This window comes from Rhincodon typus, chromosome 16, assembly GCF_021869965.1.
Source record: "Rhincodon typus isolate 14 chromosome 16, sRhiTyp1.1, whole genome shotgun sequence".
NCBI lineage: Eukaryota > Metazoa > Chordata > Chondrichthyes > Orectolobiformes > Rhincodontidae > Rhincodon > Rhincodon typus.
In genome coordinates, this window is record NC_063347.1 from 19539695 (window position 1) to 19551373 (window position 11679).

General features: G+C 42.0%; 1 protein-coding gene across 3 annotated transcripts in view; it reads left to right on the top strand.

Annotated features, from left to right (window-relative positions):
* The window catches only part of LOC109919867 (POC1 centriolar protein homolog A-like), an 81202-nt gene that overhangs the window by 63433 nt on the left and 6090 nt on the right, over nucleotides 1–11679 (top strand). For all 3 annotated transcript variants that reach the window (XM_048606440.1, XM_048606441.1, XM_048606439.1), the window contains one exon: nucleotides 4220–4288. In XM_048606440.1, coding sequence (XP_048462397.1) covers nucleotides 4220–4288 — 69 coding nt within the window. The remainder of the gene's footprint in view (nucleotides 1–4219; nucleotides 4289–11679) is intronic.

The window sequence follows — 11679 nt, forward strand, 5'->3', positions numbered from 1 at the left end:
GGGAGGAGGGGATAGGTGGGAGGAAGGACAGGTTAGGGAGGCGGGGATGAGCTGGGCTGGTTTTGGGATGCGGTAGGGGCTGGGGAGATTTTGAAGCTTGTGAAGTCCACATTGATACCATTGGGCTGCAGGGTTCCCAAGCGGAATATGAAGTGCTGTTCCTGCAACCTTCGGGTGGCATCGTTGTGGCACTGCAGGAGGCCCAGGATGGACATGTCGTCTGAGGAATGGGAGGGGGAGTTGAAATGGTTCGCGACTGGGAGGTGCAGTTGTTTAGTGCGAACCGAGCGTAGGTGTTCTGCAAAGCGGTCCCCAAGCCTCCGCTTGGTTTCCCCGATGTAGAGGAGGCCACAATACAGTATACCACATTAGCAGATGTGCAGATGAACATCTGCTTGATGTGGAAAGTCTTCTTGGGGCCTGGGATGGGGGTGAGGGGGGGAGGTGTAGGGGCAGGTGTAGCACTTCCTGCAGTTGCAGGGAAAAGTGCCGGGTGTGGTGGAGCTGGAGGGGAGTGTGGAGCGGACAAGGGAGTCGCGGAGAGAGTGCTCCCTCCGGAAAGCAGATAAGCGTGGGGAGGGAAAAATGTCTTTGGTGGTGTGGTCGGATTGCAGATGGCGGAAGTGTCGGAGGATGATGCGTTGGATCTGGAGGTTGGTGGGGTGGTACGTGAGGACAAGGGGGATTCTGTTTTGGTTGTTATTGCGGGGACGGGGTGTGAGGGATGAGTTGCGGGAAATGCGGGAGACACGGTCGAGGGCATTCTCGACTACTGAAAGGGGGAAGTTGCGGTCCTTGAAAAATGAGGACATCTGAGATGTACGGGAGTGGAATGCCTCATCCTGGGAGCAGATGCGGCGGAGGTGAAGGAATTGGGATTAGGGGATGGCATTTTTGCAGCAAGGTGTGTGGGAGGAGGTGTATTCTAGGTAGCTGTGGGAGTCGGTGGGCTTGAAATGGATATCGGTTTCCAGGTGGTTGCCAGTGATGGAAATAGAGGTCCAGGAAGGAGAGAGAGGTATCAGAGATGGTCCAGGTGAACTTAAGGTTGGGGTGGAAGGTGTTGGTGAAGTGGATGAACTGTTTGAGCTCCTCGTGGGAGCATGAGGCAGCGCTGATACAGTCATCAATGTAACAGAGGAAGAGGCGGGGTTTAGGGCCAGTGTAGCTGCGGAAGAGGGATTGTTCCACGTAACCTACAAAGAGGCAGGCATAGCTTGTGCCCATGTGGGTACCCATGGCCACCCCCTCCTCTACATCGGGGAAACCAAGCGGAGGCTTGGGGACCGCTTTGCAGAACACCTACGCTCGGTTCGCACTAAACAACTGCACCTCGCGAACCATATCAACTCCCCCCTCCCATTCCTCAGGCGACATGTCCATCCTGGGCCTCCTGCAGTGCCAGAACGATGCCACTCGAAGGTTGCAGGAACAGCATCTCATATTCAGCTTGGGAACCCTGCAACCCAATGGTATCAATGCGGACTTCACAAGCTTCAAAATCTCCCCTCCCCCTACCGCATCCCAAAACCAGCCCAGCTCATCCCCGCCTCCCTAACCTGTCCTTCCTCCCACCTATCCCCTCCTCCCACCTCAAGCCCCACCCCCATCTCCTACCTACTAGCCTCGTCCCGCCCCCTTGACCTGTCCATCCTCCATGGACTGACCTATCTCCTCCCTAACTCCCCACCTACACTCACCTTTACTGGCTCCATCCCCGCCTCTTTGACCGGTCTGTCTCCTCTCCACCTATCTTCTCCTCTATCCATCTTCTATCCACCTCCCCCTCTCTCCTGATTTATTTCAGAATCCTCTTCCCCTCCCCCATTACTGAAGAAGGGTCTAGGCCCGAAACGTCAGCCTTCCTGTTCCTCTGATGCTGCTTGGCCTGCTGTGTTCATCCAGCTCTACACCTTGTTATCTCAGATTCTCCAGCATCTGCAGTTCCTACTATCTCTGTTTTTGTTGTTTGTTTCCTCACTTTGTGATCTACCTGTAGCCAGAAGATCCCTTTCCAGCTAGCAGAGTCAGCTCCAAGTTCCTATCATTAGCACCATCCTCTACCTCATGATCTGGTAACACCTTAAGATACAAGGTCAGTTCCCAACTATCCAACACACAACTCTATCTGTCCAATTCCTATCTTTCACAGTCAGGCATGAGTTATAATCTCTTCCAGCTGAATAGGCGCTAGACTGAAATCATGGGCCCTTTCCTTCAACCCCAGTCTGTACCTTCTCCAACACTCTCATAACTTGTTTAATTATGACTTCAATTTGAAACAAATTGTTCCTATTCTTATCAGTCTATTTGAATGGACTGTTTCAAGTATTTCTGAAACATTTTATATAGCATACTGGGGGGGAGAAAAACTGCAATTTGTCACATCAGATGTAATTTGAAACTGTTCTAAAGCTTAATGGGTGTCTAAACAAGCAGATTGAAAGGTTTAACTGATCAAGACATTTAACAATGAATTCAAGTTTTATTGTACAGTTACAATGATTTATAATATTGATGCAGTTCTGAATTTTGCCAGCAGGATGTGATCTGCTTTGCTTGTTCAGATGTTAAACAGTGTAATGCTTTTTTTATGTGGGTTGCTCAGTGTATTGTGATTTAAGATCATGCTATTTTGTCTATTGAAAAGTTTCAGTGATGTACAAAAAGTTTAAGGCTTACTTTTAGGGTTTTCCTGCCAGCTTCACATGTACGAAAATTGCAGAAATAGCAAATGTATGTCTGTGATTTTACAGCCATTAATTTTAATGGATGAGGTTGTGCTGGGAGCACATTTCCTGATGTGCAATGCTAGTAACACAAATTCAAAAACTAACCTCCTTAATGTCCATTTTAATAAGACTTGGGAGTTATTTCAGTCATATTTCACACTACAAGAGCAAGATGTGCTGTGTGATGGGAAAATTGAGATTACAGTTTTCAGTTTAAGAGCTTTAGTTAGCACATATCTGTTTTTATTAAGACCATAAGATATAGGAGCAGAATTAGGCCATTTGGCCCATTTGAGTCTGCTCTACCATTCAATCATGGCTGATGTGTTTCTTAATCCCATTATCCTCCTCCTCCCCGTAACCCTTGATCCCTGGTCTTTAAGATGTTTGTCCTGTCTGGCTTGTCTGGACAGATAGTTAAATTCAGTGATGCTTTTTGAATGACAGTTTGCAGCGAGTAGATGTTATAAACTAACTCTAGAGCACGGCAATTTTTTTGTATTCCTGCACTGATCCAGATTCTCTTGTGAGGCTGAATAGCACTGACCTGCAACCTTGGTTCAGGTGCCTTGAAACTCAACCCTCCCCCAGGCAAAAGTAACAACCACTTTACATGAAGGCGATATGTCTTGTCAATGTGTTTGTGTGTTACTTTGCCCTTGATAGGATGACTGTGGGATTACTAGTTCCTTCGTTGAATATCTAGGGGGGAGTTGGCAGAGAGGTAATGTTGTGGTATTGGACATTCTGTGGTGGACCAGGGAAAGTGAGTATGGATGTGAAGTCATTGGAGGAGGTTACAAGTTCATGGAGGAGGGTACAATTTTATGTCTGGAACTATTTGTTCAATACATATTTGCACAAAGTAGTTGTATGGGCAGGTGAGGAGAAATTTTGCTTTTTCATAGGGAAACCAGTGTTTTGGACTCAGAAAAGGGCCAGATGAATTTGTCCAATAGTTGTCAAGGACTTGTGGTTGTTTCTCATTTACTTCCCATAAGCCATATTGGAAAAAGCTGGTTGGAGTGGTGAAGCCCTGAATTTAAACTCAATCTCTTTGTAAAAGATAAACAGAATTTCATTATTATTGAAAGTGCAAACCCCCATTTCTTATTCTAAACATTAACATCAGCCTTTCCGTTAAGATAGCACCAAAACAACAGATTGTGAAGCATTAGCACTCAATTTTTTACAGGGCTAGTTTATCTCAAAACTGTACCTGTGCAATTGGAAACTGTACGAAGTTTGATGACAATAAATTGCATACATTTGCATTACAATACCCTGTTTGCCAGTAGTCCCACTTGGGCACCCACATTGTACGTTTGAGTAGTTGTAGTGTTTGGAATTCTGTTTAGGAGCAAGATTGGTCATTATGTAAGCTGTTTCAGTGTTTACCAAATAAATGCATTGGTCAAATTAATTTTTCTGTAATGCAGTATGGATAAAAAGAAGCTTACGTTCACTTTCTTGTCTTCTGTTTATAGGGTCCAGCTTCATGTGTAGTTTTTTCCGATGCTGGAGACTTCTTTGCTTCAGGTGGCTCAGATGAACAGGTAATGTTTCTTTGTAATTTGTCCACCCATCCCTATTACACTGTGTGTCATTAGTAATCGGAAATTTGTCAGCCTCTACCTTGAAAATGCTCAAAGACTAAGCTTCAACAGCCCTTGCAAAGGTTCGCAACCCTCTTCATTAAAAGAAAGTTCTCCTCAGCTTAGGCCTTTGAGCCATCCTCATAATTTTTAAAACATCTTACTTGCATCTACCCTGTCTATCCCTTTAAGTATTTAGTAAGTTTCAATGAGATTGCCTCTCATTCTTCAAGATTCTAGAGAATACTGCACCAGTTCACCCAAACTGTTTTCATAATTCAGTCTGACCATCTCATGTCATTGCACTCCTTCTATGGCAGTAATATCTTTCCTGAGATAAAGCGACCAAAATGGAATACAGTACTCCAGATGCAGTCTAACCAAATTCCTATACAAGTGAAGCAAGACTTCATTTCCTGTTCTCAAATCCTTTTGCAATAGCAGCTAACATTCCATTAGCCTTCTGATATCTTGCTGTATCTGCATGTTAACCTTCAGTGACTTTTTGACCTGGGTCCCTTTCTACATCTACACTTTCTAATGTCTCACTATTTAAAAAAAAATACTCTGCACTTTTGTTTCTCATACCAAAATAGATAACTTCATGTTTTTCACATTACATTCCAACTGCCATATTTAGTCCATTCTCTAAGCCTGTCCAAATCCTTCTGAAGCCAATTTACATAGTTCTGTCAACATACATTCCCACTTAACTTTGTATCATGCACAGATTTAGTCACCAGCTCCAAGTCATTGATAAATATTGTGACAGCTGGAGTCCAAGGACTGACCCTTGTGGTACCACTGTAGTCACAGTTTACCAACGCACGAATGGTGCAATTATTCCTACTCTGTTTTCTGTTTGTAAGCCAATCATTGACATGCCAATACATTACCTCCCAACCCATGTGCTTTAACTTTTCCAACCAGCCTCCTGTGGGGAACTTAATCAAAAGCCTACTGAAAATTCAGGTATACTATGTCCATCAGTTTATCTCCTTTATCTCAATATTGTTAGTAACATCTTATAAAAAAGAACTCCAAGGTTCGTCAAGCATAATTTCCTGTTTATTAATGGCCAGTTATCAAAAGATCAATAGACTAAAATAGATTCTAGTGTTTTCCCAACTACAGATACAAAACAGTCTGTAGCCTCTTGCTTTCTCTTTCACTCTCCTCTTAAATAGCTGGTGATGTTTGCTACCACCTTCCAATCCATTTCTGAATTCTTTTGATTTTGTCTGTAATGAATCCCATTTGCTTTAGCCAAACATTTCCTTTATGTACCTATAGAAGCTTTAGTTAAATCGTGTTCATATCTTATGCTCCCTTATCAATTTCTTACTCCTCCTTTGTTATATTCTATAAACCTCCCAATTCTTAGAATTATGGCTGTTTCTAGCCACTTTAAAGGCCATGCCTTTTAATTTAATGCAATCTTGAACTTCCTTTGTTAGGCACAGTTGATTACTCTTTTTTTTTCAGTTTTTGTACCATGAAGGAATGTTGCAAAGGATGTAAGTCATACAACAGTTCTTTAAAGACTATCAATTGCTTCTGTACAGTCATGTCTTGTAATTAAGTAATTGTCCCAATTACTTCATTGAATTTATATGTCATGGCTTCATGGTTTCCATTATTTAAATTTGACACCTTTGTTTCAAAATGACTACTTCACTTTCAAGCATAATGTATAATTCTATCATGTTGTGGTCACTCGTCCCTAGGTTCTTTTATGACAAGATTGTTAATTTGCCCTTTTCATTATATAATGCTAGATCTAACATTGCATAGTCCCTAGTTGGCACCTGAAGAAAAACTGAAAGAACTGCAGATGCTGTAAGTCAGAAACAAAAACAGAAGTTGGGAGAAAAGCTCAGCAGGTCTGGCGACATGTGTGAAGAGAAATCTGAGGAAGGGTCATTGGACCTGAAACATTAACTCTGATTCCTCTTCACAGTTGCTGCCAGACCTGCTGATCTTTTCCAGTAACTTCAGTTTTTATTGGCACCTGAACATACTGCTTTAAAAAGCCATCTCAAACACATTCAAGAAACTCAACTGTCACGTCTTTAGTGCACAATTGGTTTATCCAGTACAAATGCAGATTGAATCATCCATGATAACTGTCACTCGCATTACATGCATCTCTCATCTCTTGATTAAAACCATGTCCCTCACTATCACTACTCTTTGTGGTCTATAAATAACTGCAACCAATATTTGGTGCCCTCTTGCTGTTTCTCGATTTTATGCAAACAGCTTCCGCACAATGTTCTTCTGATCTGAGATCGTCTTTTACTAATGTTCTGATCCTATCCCTTATTATTAGCACAACTCCACATTCTTTTATGTCCTTCCTACACATTGAATATCATTAAATATTCAGTTCCCAATCCTGCTCACCATATAGCCATGTTTCTGTAATGGCACTTAAATCATGCTTTTGTATCTTTAATTGTGTCTTTGCACAATGCGTCTACCTTGCTGTGATACCTTTCCAATGCCTTTTGATTCTTCCTAAAGTTTAATGCTGAAATTTTACAAAACATTCCAGCTGAGGCTGAACTAATATTTCTTAAATGGTTCACCTAATTTTCTTGCTTTGTACTTTACTGATAAAGCTCAACATCTCATATATCTTGTTAAGCACTCTCCCAACTACTGTGCTTCTTTCATTGATTGATTGTTCACATACGCTCCCAAGTTCCTCCATATCTGCACTCTCTTTAGGATTGTACCTTTTTATTTTATGGTGTCTTTCCTTGTTTTAGCTATCAAAAGATATAACGTCACATTTCTCTATATTCCATCTGTCACATGCACATTCTATCAGCCATTCCATATTTCCTTGAAGTCTGTCACTGCCCACCTCTCAGTACTCAAAGCTTCCAAGTTTTGTGCCATCTACAGGTTTTGAAATTGTGCCCTGCCTATTCACGTCTAGGTCATGAATATAGATTAAGAAAAGTAATGATCTTAGTAGCAATCATTGGGGAACTTTGCAGTATGCCTTCATCCCCAGTCTAAAATCTGTTCACCATTACTGTTTACTTCAACTCAGGCAACTTTCTAGATATTTTTGAATCAACATGTTCAGAAATGTCATTAACACCTCAGAGCAGGTGGGACTGAGCAGGCCTCCTGGTTTAGAAGTCCGGACTCTATAACCGTACCACAATAGCTCTCGCAGCCAACTTTAGATCATGCTCCCATCGACCTCAACTATACTGACATGTCTATTATGTGACTGTTCATCAAACACTTTTGGAAGCCTAGGTGCACCAACTGCATGACCCCTAATTACACTTCTGACACTTCATTAAAAAGCTCAATCAACTTAATTAAATACCATATAAAACAAAGAATTGCTGATGTTGGAGATGGGAAGCAAAAACAGAAAGTGCTGGAGAAACAAGGCAGGTCTGACAGCATCTGTAGAGAGAAGAACAGAGTTAACATTTTGGGTCCAGTGACCCTTAATCACAACTGGCAAGTCCATGCTTGTTTCCCTTTATTAATCTATGTTTATCCAATTGACAGGTTTTTTCTTGGTCTCTTGTTTCTAAAAGCTTTTCCATCAGGGAGGCTAAAAGAGCGGTTTGTATTTCTGGGTTTATTCGTGAGAAATGTTGCAACTTTGTCTGCTCTGGATCTAGGGAGATTTGGAAGATTACGGTCAGTGTCTTTGCACTTTCCATCCTTACTTCCTTCATTTATCCTTGAATACATTTGATCCTGTACTGGTGACATATGATTTTTAACTCCAGCCAAAATTTCTAATACATTCTTTTCATCAACTTTTAACTGATTCAATGACTGAGCTACTGGTGCTTCACTGTGACTTTAGCTACATCTTATCCTTTAGTAAAAACAGATGCAAAATATCAATTTAGTTCCTTAGCATGGCCTTTGATTCTAGGCATAAATTCCCATTTTGGTCCTAAGAAACCTTGCTTATTCCTTTTGTGATAACAAGGTGTAGAGTTGGATGAACACAGCAGGCCAAGTGGCATCAGAGGAGCAGGAAAGCTGACGTTTTTGAAGAAGGGTCTTGGCCCGAAACGTCAGCTTTCCTGCTCCTTTGATGCTGCATGGCCTGTTGTGTTCATCCAGCTCTACACCTTGTTATCTCAGATTCTCCAGCATCTGCAGTTCCTACTATCTCTTATTCCTTTTGTGTTGATTTCCAGCACCTTTTCTACTTTCTTTGCTCCTATTTTGTTTTTCACTTCCATTCTGAGCTTTCTATATGCAGTCTGATTTTCATTTGTTTTATCAATCTGACATCTGTCATGTGTAACCTTTAAATGCATCACCTTATTTTCACTTTCATCATCTAGGGAGCTCTGGCCTACCTTACTCCTCATGGAAACATAAGGTTAGGACAGTTTTGTCTGCCATTCTTGAATTCCATTTTACCTGTGCCAGTTCCATAACAATACAAGAATTTGGAGCAAGTGTACGCTATTTGGCCCGTTGTGCCTACTGCACTTTTCAGTAGGATCCCTGGCTGATCTGACAGTGGTCTTAACTCCACTTTGCTTCCTTCCTCTCACTAGCTTTGACTCTCCACAGACAGAAAATCTGTTTAACTCAGTCCTGAATATATTTAAAAACCAAACCTCTAGTACTTGCACGTTTGTACTTTTTCTGTTGGTAATCTGAACTTTGTGGTACTGTTCCCTAAATGTTAGCCTACTGATACATTATGCACTTGACTCATCTCATTCTTCAGAATCAGACCGAACAAAGCCTCCTTGTTGGACTGGAGACACCGTTGTAGAATATTGTTCTGAACGCACTCTCGGAATTCTGCTCACTTTGTTCACTATTCTAGTCTATGATAGGATTATTTAAGTCACCTGTTTTAGCTATTCTATCATTCTTGCAACCCCCCCGGTAACTTCCTTCATGGATTTATTTTTCTTCTTTCTTTCCCACTGGTTTTTTGTTTATTTATTCACGGGCTGAAGGTGTCGGTGGCTAGGCAGCATTTATTGCCCATCGCTAATTGCCCAGAGGACAGTTCAGAGTCAACCACGTTGCTGTGGGTCTGGAGTCACATGTAGGTAGGACCAGTTAAGGATAGCAGTTTCCTTCCCTAAAGGACATTAGTGAACCAGATGGGTTTTTCCAACAATCGACAATAGATTCATGATCAACATTAGACTCTTAATTCCAGATATTTCCTGAATTCAAATTCCACCGTCTGTCGTGACAGGATTCGAACCCAGGTCCCCAGAACATTATCTGGGTCTCTGGATTAACAGTCCAGCAATAATACCACTAGGGCATTCCCTCCCCTAAGTTGGTGGCCTATTAGCATGCGCCAGGATCAACATGGTAACTTGATTGTTTTTTTTCCGTCTTTCCAATTGTTTACATCGTTAGATAGATGCCAGTGTTGCAGCTTTACTGGAACAGTTTTGGCTGAGGTACTAAATTACCACTTTGCATTTGTTTTTACCAAGGAGGTGGGATGCTACCCAAACCATGGTGACCGAGTGATTAACTCTGTCACGAGAAGCATTCAAATTTGATTGAGGAATGTTGCAGAGACTGTCAAATTTTAAATATTTACAAAACACCAGAACCGGCTGAGATGTTTCCAAGAATGTTGAAGAAGCAGGAATGCAAATTGCACAGGCATTGGCTGTCATGCTTCAGTCTTCGGAGGAGGTGTCAGAGTACTGAAGAATTGTAAGCATTATGACTTTGTTCAAAGGTTGTAAAGATAAGACCAGCCATCACAGAACTAGTCAGTTTAACTCAGTGGTCAAAATCCAAAGTCACGGGACACCAGGTTATTGTCCAACAGGTTTATTTGAAATCACAAGCTTTTGGAGCTCTGCTCCAAAAGCATCTGCACATCATAACTAAGTGGTGGGGAAGCTTCGAGAAATAGTTCTGCGGGATAGAATTAGTAGTTATATGGAAAAGGTGAGTTGTTTTCAAAGAGTCTGTATGGCTTTGAAAGAGCAAACGGTGTTTACTATCTCGCTGGAGATTTTTTGAAAAGGTAACCAAAATTGTTGATTAACTTAATGCTGTTAATGTAGCTTACCTGGACTTTCAAAAGTCATTTGATACAATGCCATACAACAAACCTGAGAAAAGTTCTAGCTCATAGAGTAGAAGCGACAGTGGCTACATGGGTACAAAATTGACAGAGTAATAAGAAACAGATTAAAGATTAATGTGTGTTTTTCAGGCTGGTGGAAAGTTTTTAATGGAGTTCCTTAGGGATCTGTCTTGCGATCTATGCTTTTCCTGATATATATTAAGGCTGTGTATGCTGCAAATACCACCACCGTTGGTACAAAGAATATGCACATGCAAAGAGGTAGTCGGTCATTCTTAAGCGACCATTAGCATCAACTAGTCTCAAAGGTGGCGGTGTCATAAATTCTGAGCAAATAATGTTTTGGCCAAAAGTTGCATGCTGTCCAAGACAGGGAGACATTAGACAATCACCCCATTATTTGTAATGCATCACACCAGGAGTTAAAATTGCCAGAATGTACATTCCAACACAAAGTACTGCTCTCCTACCTTTAAAAAGTGTCCTTATATGAATATTTATATGGAACGAGTGGTGCCATTAGTTAAGTGCTCCACAAAGAACAACCCCCACCCCACCACTTACTTTACCTCTCAAGAAGAGGCCCTTAGTGGAACTAGGAGGCCATGTCCCTGGGCCCCCTTGCTGCTTCCTCATCCAGGCTCCAAGTTCAAAGCAGCCCCTGCAGCACACAGCCATCTGTGAAGGGCCCCACCCTCAGGTGGTGCGGTGACAGAGATGTGACCCATTTCTGCCTTGCCCCCAGTTTTTCCCAGCCCTGAGTATATGACACTGCTGATATCACTGTGTACTGAAATAGTAACATTAATGATGCATGCACATAAGCTTCTGCAGCCTGTCGTAGCTTGCATTTGTGCATGTGTGGGCCATTTTGGCTGACTGCCCACGTGTTGGGGCCATATTGTGTACTGGATAATCATGCTGATATATTAATGATCTAGATGTTGGCGGTCAAAGCGGCAAATGATTCAAAACTCAAAAGTATTGTAAACTGTGAGGAGGACAACGTAGGACTCCAAAAGAAGGTAGACAAGTGGTCGAGTGCCAAAAATATGTTAGATGAAGCTTAATGGGGGAGGTGATGTCTTAGTGGTATTATCACTAGACTGTTAATCCAGAAACCCAGGGAATATTCTAGGGATAGTAGGACCTGCAGATGCTGGAGAATCTGAGATAACAAGGTGTAGAGCTGGATGAACACAGCAGGCCAAGCAGCGTCAGAGGAGCAGGAAATCTGACGTTTCGGGCCTAGACCCTTCTTCTGAAG